Raw genomic sequence first — 18,650 nt, 5'->3', positions numbered from 1 at the left:
TTTCTGTGCACAGGCGGGTGGATTTAGGCTCAAAGGAGGGAGGCTGGTGAAGGGTGTGTGTGTCTGCTGAGGGACGCTTTGTGACTGAGGTTTGCTTGAAGTGCTTCCCAAATGTAATAAGACCCGTTTAGTGGTTGTAGAAGATGTTTTGCCTCTTGTCCAAAGGCTTCTTCGGTTCTAGCTGACTGGTGGGGGACTCTGAGGCATTTGTCCTCTTGTGTGGTCATAGCTCCACCCGGCATCACGTGAGTCCAGGTGAGACATGTCAGGACTGCGTTGTAGGTGTCTTAGACCACCTGGTCTGTTTGGTGATGGTCTGTCCAGTTTGACATGGACGCCTTCTTTCAAACCACCAGTGTTCACCGGCCATCGTGTACATAGTTGTCTTGGAGATGTAGGTGGACGGCTGAGTCTTGCCCTGAGGTGTTGGCTCTTGTGAAGCGATTGCTTTGTTTCCCAAATGTCCAAGTGTGTGCACGTTGCTCTGCTTGTGTGTGGATGTTTGATTGTCCACCCTGAGGACAAAACACCCACACGCACATGCAGAGAAATGTGCAGAAATATCAACCAAGCACCTGCTACACACCACAGAGGAGGCAGCACCTCAGGTCCAGACTCAGCAGTCCACCTACACGTTGAGGACAATTCTGTTGATGTTATGCACAGTGGAGACGGCTGGTTTGAAAGAAGGCGTCCAAGTCCAACTGGAAAGACCATCACAGGACAGAGGAGGTGGTCTAAGACACCACTTCTCAGCCATGATGCTGGGTGGAGCTCTGACCCTGCAAGAGGACAAACGGCTGAGACTCCTAACCAATCAGCTGGAACTGAAGAAGCTTTTGGACAAAAGGCCCAAAGTTTTCTTGAAGCACCAAACAGGGTCAGCTGGTTTTGGAAGCATCTTATTTTAGATGAGATGTGTTTAAGAATATCCATCCAAGTGTGTTCGGAGGTGTGTCACAGGCTGAGCAGTGAGCAGAGCGGCACTCACGTCGTCGTACTGGAAGGTGACAGATCCTTGATGCATGGTGTCTCTCCGCTTGAAGTTCTCTGAAACAGGAAGAGGAAACGCTCACAGCACTGAGGGCTGACGGTTACAGGAGGAAAGGAGCAATCAGCAGCCGCTTCCTACCTGTGAGAGCCTGAAGCCTGACGCAGCAGGCCACGTAGTCGTCGAAGAAGATCCTTCCTCCTTTGTTGTAGCGCTTGATGATGACGTTCAGAGCCTGAGGGCTGATGCGGTAGCCTGAGACGAGGAAGCACATGTCACACTGGCTGTGTCATTGTGGCGTGCGCTGTTGCTTGTGAAAGAGCATCAGTGTCAGCGTGTGGTCTGACTCTCACCCATCGCGCCGACCGCCTGGCTCATCTCGTGAGGCTCCACGGTCCCGCTCCGGTCCTGGTCAAACATCATGAAGTTCTGCTTCCAGCCGTTCAGAGCCGTGAACAGCTCCTTGAATTCGTTGAAGCCCATTTTGCCTGTGTAGTCCCTCTGGTGGGAGCGTGGTCAAGGTTAGTGACGGTGGACTGTGCTAACATGTGACGCAGCTAACGCTAAAGCAAGGATACATCCAGCATGGCGATCATGATCCTGCAGGTCTCGAGGCTGAATGCTGTGAAGAAAGCAGAATGAGTGTTGCACTGAAGATCAGAAAGAAAGAAACAACAACAACAACAACAACATAAGCTGCAAACAAACCCAGCACCTGAGCTCTGTCAGAGTGTTTCAGGAGAAGGTCACAGCTCGTCATGTGAATCCCAATTTTTTACTAATGTCATGTTTCAGGCGAATATTTATTCTGTAGTTTTTTCATTGTGATTTACTTCTTTCATTTTCTGATGTCCATAAAAGCTGTTGTTCAAAGAATGAAATGAAAACTTCCAAGAGATGATCAACAGCTATCTGCACCTATAGCTCAGGCTGAAGGAGGACGCCTCAGGAGGGGAAGGTCGCGTGTTCGGATCCTCTGACGCTGTGTGATTTTTGCAGGGCCGCGCTCAAAGTGAAGAGTTGAAAGCGCTCAGAGACAAAGTCCAGGCGAGACGAGGACCCGGTGGCGTGGTGGGAAGGTCCGCGGCTGAGGAGCCGCGGAAAACGACGAAGAGTCCGGTTCAAATCCTGCTGGTGCTGGTGCGTGGCGCCTGAGGCCTGAGGCTGAGGGGCGGCAGCTGACGAAGACTCCGGTTGAAGGATGTCTGCGGCTGAGGAGCCGCAGACGATGACGGTGATGGCGATGAACAGTCCGGTTGAGGCGGAGAGCAGGCGTCCCCTGCGGGAGCGGGGTTCGGGGGGCCGTCTACCCCCCGAAGCTTCCGAGAGACAAACGCAGGGGGTTATGCGACCCGAGACTCAGAATTTGGGTCAAAACACTTAGGAAAAAAAAACTTTTTGGGCAGGACATTATAAACGTGAGCTAATATTAAACAACTCCCAAATTCGTCAAATGCTACGTTGTCAGGAATTGTCGTGTTGTTTTAAATCATGTCCTGCCCAAAAAGTTTTTTCTTTTCCTAAGTGTTTGGGCCCAAATTCTGAGTCTCGGGTCGCATAACCCCCTGCGTTTGTCTCTCGGAAGCTTCGGGGGGTAGACGGCCCCCCCGAACCCCGCTCCCGCAGGGGACGCCTGCTCTCCGCTCACCGCCTCAACCGGACTGTTCATCGCCATCACCGTCATCGTCTGCGGCTCCTCAGCCGCAGAAATCCTTCAACCGGAGTCTTCGTCAGCTGCCGCCCCTCAGCCTCAGGCCTCAGGCGCCACGCACCAGCACCAGCAGGATTTGAACCGGACTCTTCGTCGTCTTCCGCGGCTCCTCAGCCGCGGACCTTCCCAACACGCCACCGGGTCCTCGTCTCGCCTGGACTTTGTCTCTGAGCGCTTTCAACTCTTCACTTTGAGCGCGGCCCTGCAAAAATCACACAGCGTCAGAGGATCCGAACACGCGACCTTCCCCTCCTGAGGCGTCCTCCTTCAGCCTGAGCTACAGGTGCAGACAGGTGAGCTCTGCCTGTCAGAGCTTTTCACTTCTTCATTTGGACACCAGCCTACTAAACAACCAACCACCTGCTCCCAAACTGTCTTCTCACTGCCTGAGCTACAGAATCCATCTTGTCCCTTCGTCCTTTGGACATAGGACCTCCAAGCCGTCCTCCCTCATGGCAACAACAACGGTGCAGGGACAGAACTACTGGAAGCAGTCTTTCATCTGGACTTCAGCTTCACAACTGATAAAAAAGTTGCTGCATTTCTCCAAAAGTTGCTGCATTTCTCCAAACCAAACTGCTCTGTTGTCCTCTGGTACATGTTGCATTCATCACTTGGACACAAAAACAGGGAAAAATCCAAGACTACAAACTCTGCACACAAACCAACATCACTTTTATTGAACACTTGAACCAAATTCAACTTAAAGCAGCTCATTAGAATGACATTTTCTGAGAAAAAGTATATGAACTAATTGGATATCTGCCAAATAAACACTCTGATGCTTCAAACCTGTGTGCTTTGCTTTGCTTTGCTTTTAAAGCTGACTTTGGAGAGCCCAACAAATGTCAACAAGCAATGCTTAGGAGGTGACTGTGGGACAACACTTAGCTGTACTAATGGGGTTATGCTACATAAGCCATTAAACACTGCTTTAAAAGGAATACACAACATGAGAAATAATGCATGCAAATAAGAAAATACTTCATTAACCAGTTTCCACAGGCAGACTTCACCTCCACTTTTTCCATTTCACTCAGAATCAACTGACTGCTGCAGCTGAAGCACTCAGCGTTGGAGGAAACACTTCCAGATCCCTCACAAAAAGTTCCACCTCTCACCATGTTTGCTTAGAAAAACACCATTAAATGCAACACATGAAGAAACAAGCCTGATTTAAAGTGAGTGGCCAGACAAAGCGGGGGCCATGTGCAGGACCACCGATGACAGCTACAAAGGAACATTTGCTTTAAAGAACATCTGTTCTTTGAACAAAGACCTGTTTGGTAAAATCAGTCATGACACAGGCAGGAATCACTCATCCTCCTCCTCCTCCTCTTTGAGGAAGAGAGAGTGAACTTACGGGTGTAGCTGCCGGTGAACCCGGACTGGGTCAGACACTTCTGGAGCTCCTCTGCATCCACCTCGCCGTCCTGCACGGAACAGGAAGTCAGACTCAGTCATGTGTGACTCTCAGCGGAATAAACAACATTTGGAGGAGGCTCTGCTCAGCTGTGAAGCGACCAGAGCAGAGAAACACTGCGCATGCTGCTGCTGCAGACACTGCACCCAGTGAAAGGAGGGCTCCAAAAAGCCTCAATGAAAACACACCACTGTGCATGCATGTGTGTGCATGTGCCTTTCTTTTTCTATTAAGACATTCTGACTGCTTCACTTTACATCTGATGCCACGTATGACAGGTGAGACAGAGAGGAATCAAGTTGAGGCACATCCCTAATCTGAAATCCCTCTCAACTGTGAACTTATTCAACTGTGTCATGAAACTGGAAAATGTCCAAACACACATCATTTCTTCTTCTTGTCCAAACTGAAATGTGTAGGTGGAAGCAAGCCTGCAGTGAGCAACATGGCCTCATCACAAAGGCGACACACACGACAAACATTAGAATAATAATAATAATAAGAAGAAGAAGAATAATAACAACAACAACAATAATAATTCAACACAAGGCCTCACCTGGCCCGCTATGGCCGTGAAGTAGCCCCACATGGGATCATTGGCAGCCAGGGGTTGGCCGCCATATGGGCCTGGATAGCCTCCACCGTAGGGCGGATATCCCCCCTGGGGCGGTGCGCCTCCCATCGGCCCACCCATGGGCACAGGCATGGGGCCTCCCATGGGCCCTCCAGGCATTCCTTGAGGCGGCATCCCAGCACCGGGCATGCCTGGCATTTGACCCCCATACTGAGGAAGAAAACAGGTCAGAAAGCAGAGACTGAGCCACGTTCAGACAAAGTCTCTGGATGCACAATGTTGAAAAAAGACACAAAGTCTGACCACACACATCGAATATATATTACAGTGTATATACTATTAGTCTTTTTTAACAATATGCAACACAATAGATAACACCATATGCAGCCTGTTTTTCACTGAAGTTTGAATGGCAATGCTTCAATTTGATGTGTGTGTGTGTGTGTGTGTGTGTGTGTGTGTGTGTGTGTGTGTGTGTGTGTGAAGCAGCCCTGCTGTCACCTGTGGAGACCAAACCTAAACGTCACACTTGAATTGGGCTTAACATTTTACCTCCTTTACAATTACCTACTCAACCCTGCTTTACAATTCCATTTTATGGATCATTTTAGGAGGCTTTATTGCCCACCTTCCAGCCCTAATCACTCTCAGGAGGTAAAAATAGAACAGGGTGTGTCTGTGGGCCACGCAATCAATTAATGATTGGTTTATTTACACAGGGTGCATATCTTGTATAAATCAGATCAAAAACTAATATTCGGCTATAGCGTTGGATAAGCACATCGCACAGTAGGTGAAGCCTCCTGTCACAGTCAGTGGGCTAAAGCCAGTGTGGCTCTGCTAACTACTCTTGACTGCAGAGCTAAGTTCATCCCGGAAGACATTCCCCATGACCTGGGAACGACAGTATGGCTCCTCATTAACACGCAAAACTGAACCAAAGTCACCTCCTGCACTGAAAGTACACCCACCATCCAACAGGAGCACGTACAAACATGTAAGGCTCATATTTGGATAGATTAGCGTTAATTCACTGACACCGGAGCGCCCGGCTAGCTTGCCTGCTAGCGGATGTAGCTCGCGTATCACGACTAAATCACCACTGCGTGCGATTTACTCACCCCGCCGTAACCTGGATACGCCATTTGGTCAATCAAGGCAAAATGTCAGGAGTTTGATGGCTCTGAAATGTGACAGACGCTCTTCCTCAGTGTACTCAGTCAGAACTTCCGATAAATGTTTGCGGTCGCGTCACATCCGAGCAGGAAGAGTGTTGACTGATTGCGCTGATGACCAATGGCCGAACAGTGGAAGAGAACCACCCGCCTTTCAGCCGCGTGCTTTTATTAAGTGCGACTTTTAAGTACTCCTCGGAAATTTAAAATACCCTACAACGACGAGCGAAATCAATGGAAATTCAAACATTTATTATCAAAACATTAAATAAATAACTGCATTTATCAAAGCTGTGACAAATCTAACCACATTAGCCCATGAATGTCAGCATTTGGTAATTCTAGTATCACCTTGCCATTTCCCTTCAACTTAAGAGTCTCCACTTTCCACGTACTTAAACCTATCATATGTCCACTTATTTTCCCTTAACAGGTTATCGGTTTTAATATCGTATTTGGGATATTTTAACACCGCGGGTTGACTGTTTAAAGGCTTAAAATACAAACATGAACGTGTTTCTTACTCTCACAAAGCTAAATATCCATATAACATACTTCAAAAGGCTTAACAAAAGCATATAGCTCACCTGCATGGCGTACACTCACCGCTAGATGGTGCTTTTTGGGACTTCTCCAAAGTATTTCACTTCTGCAACTTGTCAAAAAGTTTCACTTTGTAGAGCAGCTTTTAAAACTAAATACTGCTTACAGAAAACAAACAAATGCCTTACACATACAAAAACACCACAAAGAGCAACACATTTTAATTGAATTGTATTTTAATGGAATAAAAATTATGAGAAACTGTCAATTTTTCGGCATTTTAGGAAAGAACAAACACTCCCTTCATGAATCGCTTCACAAAAATAGACCATACTCACAAATCATGCCTTATATTTATGCCAAAAACCATCATCTGGGATTAAAACACACAAAATTTGTGAGATGACGATCCACATCCCTGAATAAGTCACAGAAACCACACCTGCACTTTATTTCACCCTTCAGTGAAACTCAGAGGAAGCACCAGTTCAACAGAAAATACAACATAGTGGGTTAGACAGGAAAGAGGTAGTGTGGGCCGCAGAGGACACCACAACTTCCTGTCAGGCTCTGCAGCGTCTCATGCCTCCGTTTCAACCAAACGTCTGTGGTGGGAGGTGTCAGCTTGTCAAACACAGTGCCATGCCCACACTCAAGCACTGAAACCTGCCGGTAACTGTCAGAGCAGTGAAAGTGTGAGTATCTGACAGCGCTGCTGCTGCTGCTGCTGCTTCTTCAGGGCACACACTGGCAGCTATGAAGGTAAATAATGTTAGAATAAGAACATGGAGGTGTGAGAACTTGAAGGAATAATGTGAAGTTGCATCATGAATTATAACTCACATGACAGCGCTGCTATAAATGTGACAGTGTGGTATAACGGCTGTCTTTCTGTGCTCTGGGTCATGCTGGTCATGGACTTGTTGGCTGTTTGATCCTGAAATGCATCTACTGAAAAGTGTGTGCAGAACAATATTTTTCTGTCTATCCAATATTTTAAAGGACAAAATGGAGTCAAATGCTCTTAAATCAGATATATTGGAGCTTCAAATATACCAAGAATACACCTGTGTACTGCATATCTGTGTGTGTATACTGTGCAATGGTGGAAAGTTACTGCACTGAAGCATGACATGTGCATGCACTTCCTGTCCTTCATGTCTCTCTCTCACACACACACACACACACACACACACACACACACACTGCAGGTGTCTTTGTGCAGAGGTCCAGGCAGTGTTGAGGTCAGCTGCTGCAGTGCATGAAGCAGGAGCGCACAGTGCTAAAGGATGTTAGCGGAAGCGTCACTGAGCCCTTTCTAACACTTCTGCACACACAAACGCTCAAAAGCAACAAAACCTCAAGCCAAGAATGCAATTACAGCGCTGACACACATCTGTTGAAATCAAAACCGAGCATCCGTGTTTATCCCTCTGAGTAAACACTGGACCTTTCAAGTGCAATGACCCAGCATCCATTGCAGGATATAAGACATAAACAGTATTATGTGCCAGAGCTTGGACAAATGATTGGACTCTTTTGTCTGAGACATCACTGTGCTCTATCACAGCTTATAATGGACAATTAAGTGTCATTTCTCAGCCTGTTTCAGACTCTCACTATCCTTTTCCCTCATTTTCAGTCAGTCATAACACAAATATAGATTTATCAGGTAACAGTATCAGGGGAGACATTGTCGTAAAGCACCTTTAAATGTCACTCTGAGGTTATCAGTTCATATACAGGAAACAACCAACTCAGAAACATTTGTGTCAATCAACAGCAGCTCTGTGCTGCACACAAGGCTGTTCCCTTTCTCCTCCATTCTCCCTCTGCTCCACCCCTCTGTCAGCCTCTGTCCGACGAGACCAAACGTGTCCACAGCGACACCTAGAAACCACGTGACTGTCAGCCAAATGGAGGCATCTGTGAGGTGACGCTCTTCAAACAAGCCGTGCTGCATTAGGGGAAACGTCCACTGTCTGTTTGTTTGCTGAGGATGTCCGGTGTGCACAATATCATGTCTATTCCTCATAAAGGATCAGCTTCATATTTGTTAAGCTTTTAACAGGCTTTTAGCATTTACTGGGACTGCTCAGCACTTACATGATGTACAAAGATTGGAAACTTCCCCAGTCTGCAGCAGCATGGACTAATATGGACTTGGCTTTCCGCCTGATCTGAAACATCACGCAGTTCTGAACATATTGTGTTGATAAAGCTTCAAATTCTCGGGTCCTCTCACACTGCTTGCACAAATAACAGCAAACCTGTTACTTGTGCAACACCTCACTATCCTTTGCCCCAGCCGGAACCTTATCAGTCACCCAACAGTTATGTGAAGACATCTGAGACAGCTCGGGGGGGGGGGGGGGGGCAGTGCTTTGAGCTACATGCTAACAGGACAAAGTATAATGTTTAGCATGTTCACATCTCCATTCAGCTAGCATGTGCTAATTAGAGTACAGCTGAGGCTGATGGGAATGCAATTATTTGGCAGATGAAGGTCATGAACCAAAGTAATGGACAAGTTTGGACCAGATGATGACACTAGATGACAAATTTAAGGGTCACCATCGACAATTCGGATGAATTGACATGAGAAAATGTCCAAATTTCTAGGAATGAACAAACACTGCCACCACTACAAACAGCTGGAGCACAGCATCAAATGCCTCATGATGTACACTAACCAGCTCAACTCAGGCAAAGACTCCTTAATTTTCCCACCATGTGCTGATCATAAAGGAGGACATGCCAGTGAACAGACACAGATGAGTCCCAGCCAACAGGGCCTGAATGTTTACAGCAGCCCAGTATTGCTAAAGTGTGTATTTAATGAGGTGATGGAGTGTGTGAACGGTGCCAATACAGCAGAGAAGCACATGTCATGTTTGCAGAGCAGAACCCACAGTGCCCACAGGTGACTATTATGGGATAAGGTGAAATGTGCAAACACGGTGTATCAGCAGCAAAAGCAGAAAAGAGTCAAAGTCAGCAGACTGACTCAGTTAGGCCTGTTTCACAACACCACCTGCCTCACTTTGCTAATATTAGCTAGCATTGGCCTCCAGAAGCCGCTGGTCACGTAAGACCAGGTGAAGGCTGAACTGAGCGAGGCTGCTGAACACTTACACCTTTCACCTGCAGGAAAAACAAAGGGTCATCAGGAATGACATGGCCCCGCTTTCGAGCGACCGGCAGCCACCGTGGCCACAAGGGCCATTTATGGGATACTGGGGAAATGCTAAAATACAGTGTGACAGTTGCACAAGTAGTCATGATGTCGGGAAACAAAGTCGGTGATGTCACTTTCACAGGAATACCAATATTAGCTAAGACTGGCATCTACGAGGGAGCGGTCACACCCAACCAAGAGATACTGATTTCTATCTCTTCTGTCGCTCGTCTGCACTTTGGTGCCTCTTCCATCTCTCACCTGCGCAGTGTTTTTATCACCCTGTGAGGCACGCTGACTGGCACGGGTGTATGAAACGTGCTGCACAAATAAACTTACATTCCTGTCGTGGCAGCAGATAGCAGGCGAGGTCAGAGCTGCATTTTTAGTCATGTGAGGTCATGAGTCCAGGGAGCTGTGAAGAGACGACAGCATGAAGATTTATCTACAATAAGGCCAAGAATAAAGAGCGGTGGAGGAAAAATATATTTATATTTATTCATTATTTTCAGGGTCAAATATTTAATTCAATTTGCACCAAATCACAACCTTCATTTTTTTCTTTATTATTATTAAATCCACCACTTTTATCTTTAAATTAGCAAATGGAAATCAGGAGTGACAGCTGAAGCCCCTGCAGGTGTATGACAGTATTGTTCAGTATCATAAAACTCCCTAAAAACATTTTGGATATGAATTACCTTTAAATGATGTATTTCCTGGATATTTAACATTACATCTGCCCATGGAGGCCTTTTGTTTTTCTACGGCCTGTGCTGTTATGGGAGAATTTGTTTGCACAACCAGCTGGATGGCAGAAAGCAAACAGTGTCATGAGTCACTGCCTAAACCGGTGTCATGTCTGCGGCTCCTCGCCGTGCAGGCGCACCGTTTCGCGCACCTCGCTCATTAAACTGCACCACTCCATGTTACAGTGAACCTCCTTTAAAGCAGCAGCCAGTCTGTGTGCCACAGGTTTGAACAACAGGGCAGCTGGTTTGATACTGTCTGCAGTTTACAAGCTGCATCGTGGCTATCATGTAAGTGAAGCCTATAAAAGTGTCATATTCTCAGAGAGATGGCCGATTTGGACGAATGAATGAATGACTTGTTGATCAGTGGGCATGTGGTGAACAGCCTGACAAGCACTTCCTCAAAACAACATCAAACCTGACGAACTTTACACCGCTGGACCTTATTGGCCCACCTTTGAAACTTCACTTCAGATAATATTTAACAGCAAAGCCAGAGTAGCGCATAACTTGAGCGCTCCCCGCGTGTGCAGCTGGCTGGATCGATGGAGTTGTGATTTGGACGGATATTGGTCAAACACTCCACCTCAGCGCAGAAGCAATGGTCGGTGCTGCTTTCTTTATACTCACTTCTCGCTGTTGTGATGGGGTTTGCTTCACAGGGAGCTTTTTGGAGAGCTTTGCTGACTTTTGTCCGCTCGCTCCTGAACAGGTTTCCGTCGGGAAAGTGATCCTCGGAATCTTCGGGGTCGCGGTCGTCGTCGTCTTAATAGCGGTGCCCACGGCGATATATCTGAGAGGTGAGTGTTTGCTGTGAAGTGATTCACAGGTGATTATTAATGCATCATCTGCGCCCGGACACATTAAACACATCCGAAAGAAAGAACGTTACGCACGCGTCATTGCGCACGGTCCGCTGTCAAAAGGCACCTCTTCACAATACTGAAAGGAAATGTGAAGCAGTTTAACTCTGATTTGACATTTACAAACACATATGTCTATGTGTGTATGTGAATGTATCAGAATCAGCTAAGATTGGCCAACTATGTGTACAAATACAAGGATTTGGACTGGAATCACTGCACTAAAATAAACTATATATATATATATATACACACACACACACTATGAAATATACACGTTCATATATAGAATTTTATTGCATTTATGCCTTAAATCTGGGGGGTTTACATAACAGAGGGAGGTTTACAGTTAAGTTTCGATGATACAACACGTTTGTGTCTTTATGTGGCTTCATGATCTCTCAGTACCTACAATAACAATCCCTTTAATTACCCCCACACACACACTGACGTAAGTAATATTCCACCTGTCTTTATCAGTAAAAACATTTACAGCACTCATCTTCCTTTACGATGATGATGATGATGTGTGTGTCATATAATATCTGTAACATCTGACCTTCAAGTCCCCGCCGGGTTCTAACTTTCCAACATGTGCCTCAGATGATCAGGGCGGAGACAGCGGGAGATACTTCACCCTGGAGGACGTCTTCAACAGCTCGCTGCAGCCCAGGTCCTACGGCATGAGGTGGATCTCAGGTGGGGGCAGTTTTTGGTCCGAGTTAAACCCTGAGAATGCGCTCTGGCAGATGTGACACTGAGGATGCTTCGCTGTCAATCAGCCACAGGGTCGTCCTTTATTCTGGTTACTAATTGACTGAGATTGATCCCTTCGTTCATTGGTGTGTGTGTTTGCTCATGCATGCGAGTATGCGCGGCATTGTTCAGTTGGAAACACTTTACAATAAGGGTACAAAACATGATTCACTAATGCGACACTCCTGATCCAGTCACTGTAGCTTTATGTGATTGATTAACACTTAATGGATCATCAATGAATGACTGTTAGCTCAGTTGCTTCATTGAATTGAACTCAGTGGCAGAAAAGGGTGGATCGCCCTGCTCAGTACTCACACTCATGATCCCCAGAGGATGAACCCTCAGCACTTTGCTGACTTCTCCTATAGCGCCACCATGAGGTCGACTGTTTGGAGTGAAACGACGACACTGTTTGAATGGGATGCACATGCTTCAAACATTCACGGTCCCCTCAGGATAACCAGCTTTCTCTCATCCTTCCTTCACAGATCATGAGTACCTTCAGAAGACCGGGGGCACGGTACACCTCCATAACGTGCTCAACAACGAGTCCTCGGAGTTCTTGACCAGCGACAAGTTTGTAAGCCGTCCTCCCCGCATGTTCTTCTTTTGTTTCAGCAGCTCAGACCACATGATGGCAGCATGAAAACTTCAGGGCCGTCCAAACAAACGCAGCGTTGTGTGCGAGGTCATGAGCAGGGGGTCGACCGCACTCTCACAACAGGTTTCTGTTTTTCCCACGCAGGATGAGAAAGGCGCCTATGATTACCAGCTGTCTGCTGACAGGAAATATGTTGCATTCATGAGCAACCATTCCAAGGTACACTAAGCTTTTATTCACACTCATCATGCATATTTAAAGCTCCTGGAGTGACCCACTGTCTCATTTTTTGTCCCATTAGCTGTGGAGGCATTCATTTACAGCCTTGTACTCACTTTATGACCGGAATTCAAAGTAAGTACCCCATCTGTCAATTCTCATTGCTGCATTTTTACACTTAAAAAGACGTACTTGCCCACCTATGGACACTTAAATTCATGCACTTTTCATAATGCGCTCCTGCTGAAAGCGTCTGTGTTACGCATGCAAAGCTGATTCATTTAAAGTGTTTGCTTTAGCATTAAATAACAGTACAGCAGATGTAGAAGTAGAGCTTAATACTTTGCCCCCCCACTCCATTTCAGCAAATTCCTCACGTCCTCTGACGATCTTGATGAAGTCCAGTACTTTGCCTGGGCTCCCGAGGGGAACAAACTGGTAAGCTCGGACTAATGATTGCTTATACGTACACGGCTGTGAGTGACACTTGCACAACCTTTCCCAAACACTTAGAGCCTAAATGGGTTCAAAATGGGTTTGTGAGGGTCTTTTATCAACGGTATTTGTACTCTCATTGTGTTTTCAGGCCTATGTTTGGAAAAATAACGTGTACATACGGACCAGCCCTGAGTCGCCCTCACAGCAGGTCACTTCCAACGGCGAGCACAATAAGATCTTTAATGGGATCCCAGACTGGGTGTATGAGGGTGAGTCGCACATGATGCCCATAACTCACGTCTAACTACAAACCCATTTATGTGTGGTTTTAATATCTGGATACATCATGTGGACGACATCTGATCCACAGGCCTTTGCATTTACATTTGCTGTTAATAAGAGTTCCCCTTCCTAAAGTACATGGCATCATAAAGTACTAAGACTTTTACTTGACTACCTCTATATAAGGTCAGTTGTACAAAGCAGCTACAACAGTAAAAATGCTGTAAAACATTGACGCGTTATCATCTGAAATTTCCCCACTGTGGGACAAATAAAGGTATATCTTGTCTTATCTTATCATTTTACTACGGAATGAGTACTTTTACTTTAAGTACAAAGTGCTCATAATATCTCTGCACGACATACTTAGATTTGACAAAGTATTTTTAAAGTTTTTTGTGTTTTTACTCAAGTACAGGGTTGAGCTTCTACTTCCACTATTTATGATTTCTTTGAAAGTAAGAACTAATCAGAGTCCAGCTTCTTGTTTTTGGGAAACTGTTGCTCCTCGTCAGAAAAAACATGTCCTCAATGCTAACTCCACACTGTCCCCTCCCAGAGGAGATGTTCTCATCCACTCAGGGCCTCTGGTGGTCTCCTGGAGGGAAGTACGTGGCCTATGTGGAGACCAACGACACTGAGGTCCACATCATAGAGTACACCTGGTACGGCGACGAGCAGTACCCCAGCACCGTTCACATTCCCTATCCAAAGGTGGGACGCCCATTCAGGACCTGCTCGTTGTATGTTAATGACCTGTGTGCACTCTATAATCTTTATCATCTGGTACATCTTATGCTCTTTCTTGTGCAGCCAGGAACTCCCAACCCCACCGTCAGACTGTTTGTTGTGGACACTGACAACATAATGAAGATCACTGAGGTTGTTGTTCCAGCCTCTTTCAATTCAAGGTAACCAAATACCTTTTATTGTGCAGTTAAACTTTGGATTGCGCTGCTCTAACCTGCTATCAGGGATGGAAATCACAAACAAATAGGAGTTTGGAGCCTCATAATTTCTTTTATTTCTTTGTTGCCCTCAGTGAACACTACCTGGCCACTGTCACCTGGGTGACAGATAATCGTATTGCTGTCCAATGGCTAAAGAGAGTACAAAATTACCTCATCCTTCAGATCTACGATTTTAATGGATCTACATGGGAACCTGGTCAGGTAAAACAATGTGATGAGCTCGTGTCATTGTTTCATGTACTGCCTGTGCTGCCTCCAGGTCATCTGCTAGCCAGCTGCTCTGCATTCCTACATTAAATTTAGCCACACATGTCCAACTTAAACACCCACGCCTCCATATGTGCATTGAACGGTGCATTGATGATGTCATCCCTCCCTAACACAACGACTCGTGCTAAAAACGTTGCCTTTTGAGCCAAATGCTAATATCAGCGGTCACAGCAACACTTCTCTTTTCCTGGCTCCACGTCACAAACGCTTTACTGGAAGTCACATGAGTCACATTTCCACCTTAAAACAATAAGCCAGCGTTTTAGCCAACAACAGCAGCAGCTGTTGTTACAGCAGCCACGCTCCTGGAAATTCCCCATGTTAGCAAAAGAGTTTCAGTTCTGTGATGCAACATCTGTCAGCGTTCAGGCTGATAAGGGGGGGGGGGGGTGTATGTAGAAAATGTGCTTTAGTGCTACTATAAAAACCTATTATATATCTTTTTACAGTCTCAGGAGGTGACGAGTTCCAACGGTTGGGTTGGCCGGGTATGTACAGCACCTATTTTATGTAGGAATAACATGACAAACCAAAATGCTGCTAAACTCCACTGTTGTCCAAACCCTTTAAAGCTTCTTTCAGTACAGCTAATGAACTTGTTCCTCCCAGTTTTCTCCATCAGAACCAGTGTTTGACACAGACCACAACAGCTACTACCTACTGATGAGTGACACTCAGCAGTACAAGCACATCCATCATGTGGTCGGGGTATGTAGCTCATCCTCTATCGTGCCAGCTACATCTTCCGCCTCGCACAATATCACACATGACCTTCAGGAATATGTCTCATTTTGCCGCCCACACATGATCTGTTGTGACTCATTCATGCAGGGCAATGCCACAGCGATCACCTCTGGACAATGGGAAGTCATTGACATTCTGAAAGTAACAGCGGATAGTGTGTAAGTCAGATAGTGCTGCATCATCTGCATACAGCTGCACATAAAACCTGACATGCTAACAATGTCTCAACGTGACAAAGCTTTACTGCTGCTGCACCTTTCCATCAAATCCAAATATTTTAAATATCGACTAAATAGAAATGTCCCTTCAGTCCATGTCCTCTGCATTTTCCCTCATACCAATCATTCCACAGATATTTTTCCAGTAATGAAATGGATGGCAAACCAGGAGGAAGGAATGTTTACAAGTAAGGGGCTTTATTTCACAGTTTTTATTATTTTAGTTTGTTATTTGAAGACACGTGTTTGAGTTTCAGACTAACAGAGTGTGTGTGTTTCAGGTGGACTAAACAAGGAAAGAGCAAAAAGTGTCTGACTTGTGCGTTCAGTGGTGACTGTCAATATAACTCAGCCTACTTCAGCCACAACGCCTCCTTCTACCGTATTACCTGCGGTGGTCAGTCATACTACTTCATACTTTGGTTTCTCTCCCTCCCTGATTTTTGCAGTTATTTCATTAAAAATAAAAAGACATTAAATAACATTTTTGTTATTTTAACACAGGTCCTGGCATTCCTCAGTATCATCTCATAGATAACTTGAAAAACCAAGGTAATGCACTAATTTGTCATTACATCTCAGGTGATATATGATTGTTATTCTAACGCTTTCTGTGTTTCTACATTTGCAGATATGAAAGTTTTGGAGGACAATAATGAATTTAAGAGCCTGATATCTGACATCCACATGCCCACCATGCGTCGAGGGACCATCATTATCGAAGGATTCAGTAAGTTAGTTAGATAGATCCTAGTTACTTTACAGATAAAAACTACTACTACTTAACTAACCACCACACGTGGATGTTCACGTTTCAACAGCTCTCTGGTACCAGATGTTTCTGCCTCCAGGATTTGATGAGTCCAAGAAGTACCCCTTACTGATTGATGTGTAAGGATTTGTCAAAAACGAAGCAACACAATTTAAGGAATAAGGTGAATTTTAAAAAGAGGGAAAGTACACTGATACTGAACTTTGTCCCACCCCTCAGGTATGCCGGACCCTGCAGTCAGAAAGTGGACTTCCGCTACAGGGCGAGCTGGTCCACGTACCTGGCCAGCACTGAGAAAATCATCGTTGCCAGCTTTGACGGAAGAGGAAGCGGTTACCAAGGCGACAAGTTAATGCACGCAATCTACAAACGTCTGGGAACCTATGAGGTGGAAGATCAGATAACGGCAGCCAGGTGAGGAGAGCGAGGAGCAGTTTAGACAAGTCAATGCATCTCCCGCTCAAACAAACAGCTCCCAAAGAGGCGTGATAAAACTGAATCTGACTTGTTTTTCTGGGGTGGAAATGCTCCCAGGTGCACACAGATGTACACACAGGAAATGTCACGAGCATCACACAGCGACGGCCGGGATCTGCTTTTGTCCGGCACCCTCAGCTGAGAGCACACTGTCTGTTTTGTGTTTCAGGAAATTCGTTGACATGGGCTTCATTGACAAAGACAGAGTTGCTATCTGGGGCTGGGTAAGCTGTCAGCATATTAAATCATTGTCATGGCTCAGAGGGCAATAAATGGCTCTGAAGATAAGTTAATGTTTGACCCTCCTGTCAGCGTGGGTGGTCTTTACTGAAGCTCACGACCTGCTTATCTTTTGCAGTCTTATGGAGGATACGTGACGTCAATGGTTTTGGGATCTGGGAGTGGAGTCTTCAAGTGTGGGATGGCGGTCGCCCCGGTCTCCAAATGGAATTATTATGGTATTTATTATAGGTCTTTTTCTTTTTTATGTTAGCACTATTACAGATCTAGCACACTTTAATGACATAACACCTGCAATTATCTGCCTGTTTGTTCCAGACTCCATCTACACGGAGCGTTACATGTTGGAGCCTTCACAGAATGAGGGTTTCTACAGTGTAAGTTTCACACTTGGCCACATGAGCTCTCGTCTATCTTTTGCTCATTATTAGCTATGCTATTGCCTGTGATCACCAAAAAACACAAATCTGACTGTGTGCAGAACTCCACAGTGACTGAGAGGGCCAAGAATTTCCATTCAGTGCAGTATCTCCTGGTCCACGGAACAGCTGACGGTGAGTTGTGCACAAACTAAGGTTTCCCGCCTTAATGCTAAACTAAGCTAACATCAGTCGACTGCGCTGAAAGCATTAACATTTTGTTGCTGTCGTGCAGACAACGTTCATTTCCAGCAGGCAGCCGAGATCTCCGAAGCTCTGGTGGAAGAGCAGGTGGACTTTGAGGCCATGGTGAGCAAACCGGTCACTCTGCGTTGAATAACACCACCTAATATCAGCAGATATTAACGCATCTCATCTTCTCCTTTCAGTGGTACACAGACAAAGATCACGGGCTCACCGGCTCGGCCTATCAGCACGTCTACACACACATGACGCACTTCCTGCTGAGGTGTTTCGCGTGAAATCCACTGGATTTCTCGCGTCAGTCAAAAGAAAATCTGCCTTGATGATTAGAGCTCCACACATCAGGAAAAGGTCCTGATAGGAAACTCAATGTGTTGTAATGTCAAAGAAAGCTTCTCTGGAAATTATGGCCTTTTTATTTGGAACGCATCGACATGAAAAATGTGATTCTCTGTTTGTTTGTTTGTTTGTTTGGGTATTTCATGAAACCTGACCTGATGTCTCAAAGTGAAGGTTGAAAATAGTCTGTACTTGTACCACTTAGACAGGAGGAGATTTTAAAGTATTGGATTTAATTGTGCGCAGAAACACAATGAACTACAGTGATTTTATACAGTTTTACTGAGTTTACGACATTGTTGCCTGTTTGATGTAATAATTGTTTTGTAAAATAATAAAAAAATAAATAATGAGAACTCTTTTTGTTGGAAATATCGTGTTCTTCATATGCTTTTCAGGGAACATTAGTGTTGTTCACTTAGTGATGCTCTGAGCTAAACTAATGCTACCATGATAGTATGTTGATGTTTAGCATGTTCACCATCGT

General features: G+C 45.5%; 2 protein-coding genes across 3 annotated transcripts in view; one reads left to right on the top strand and one right to left on the bottom strand.

The window, feature by feature from the left end:
- The window catches only part of LOC139352059 (grancalcin-like), a 142,265-nt gene extending 136,316 nt beyond the window's left edge, over positions 1 to 5,949 (bottom strand). For both annotated transcript variants that reach the window (XM_070994107.1, XM_070994106.1), the window contains exons 1-7: positions 5,821 to 5,949; positions 4,682 to 4,909; positions 4,066 to 4,135; positions 1,570 to 1,613; positions 1,345 to 1,492; positions 1,133 to 1,246; positions 992 to 1,050 (exon numbers count right to left, since the gene is read on the bottom strand). In XM_070994107.1, the coding sequence (XP_070850208.1) occupies positions 992 to 1,050; positions 1,133 to 1,246; positions 1,345 to 1,492; positions 1,570 to 1,613; positions 4,066 to 4,135; positions 4,682 to 4,909; positions 5,821 to 5,844 (687 nt within the window). In that variant the 5' untranslated portion in view covers positions 5,845 to 5,949. The remainder of the gene's footprint in view (positions 1 to 991; positions 1,051 to 1,132; positions 1,247 to 1,344; positions 1,493 to 1,569; positions 1,614 to 4,065; positions 4,136 to 4,681; positions 4,910 to 5,820) is intronic.
- Positions 5,950 to 10,948: 4,999 nt separating this feature from the next.
- On the top strand, positions 10,949 to 18,140 carry LOC139327774 (dipeptidyl peptidase 4-like). Its single transcript, XM_070957734.1, has 25 exons — positions 10,949 to 11,147; positions 11,814 to 11,909; positions 12,458 to 12,549; positions 12,715 to 12,789; positions 12,872 to 12,924; positions 13,155 to 13,227; positions 13,376 to 13,496; positions 14,069 to 14,223; positions 14,323 to 14,420; positions 14,552 to 14,681; positions 15,200 to 15,238; positions 15,360 to 15,458; positions 15,582 to 15,652; positions 15,847 to 15,900; positions 15,994 to 16,109; positions 16,217 to 16,264; positions 16,344 to 16,442; positions 16,534 to 16,603; positions 16,704 to 16,898; positions 17,131 to 17,185; positions 17,320 to 17,419; positions 17,520 to 17,578; positions 17,683 to 17,755; positions 17,856 to 17,929; positions 18,010 to 18,140. The coding sequence occupies exons 1-25, from the start codon at positions 10,949 to 10,951 to the stop codon at positions 18,100 to 18,102; spliced, it is 2,337 nt and encodes a 778-aa protein (XP_070813835.1). The 3' UTR covers positions 18,103 to 18,140.
- Positions 18,141 to 18,650: the final 510 nt, after the last annotated feature.

The sequence above is a fragment of the Chaetodon trifascialis genome, chromosome 24 (assembly GCF_039877785.1).
Source record: "Chaetodon trifascialis isolate fChaTrf1 chromosome 24, fChaTrf1.hap1, whole genome shotgun sequence".
NCBI lineage: Eukaryota > Metazoa > Chordata > Actinopteri > Chaetodontiformes > Chaetodontidae > Chaetodon > Chaetodon trifascialis.
This window is presented reverse-complemented; position numbering and strand designations above follow the sequence as displayed.

What these genes read in the sequence shown, in the direction of transcription:
- LOC139327774 (XM_070957734.1), top strand. Translation starts at nt 10,949, where the DNA reads ATGGTCGGTGCTGCTTTCTTTATACTCACTTCTCGCTGTTGTGATGGG. An exon ending in AGATAACTTGAAAAACCAAG is followed by an intron (nt 16,265 to 16,343) that starts GTAATGCACTAA and finishes CTACATTTGCAG; the next exon opens with ATATGAAAGTTTTGGAGGAC. An exon ending in AGGTGGACTTTGAGGCCATG is followed by an intron (nt 17,930 to 18,009) that starts GTGAGCAAACCG and finishes TTCTCCTTTCAG; the next exon opens with TGGTACACAGACAAAGATCA.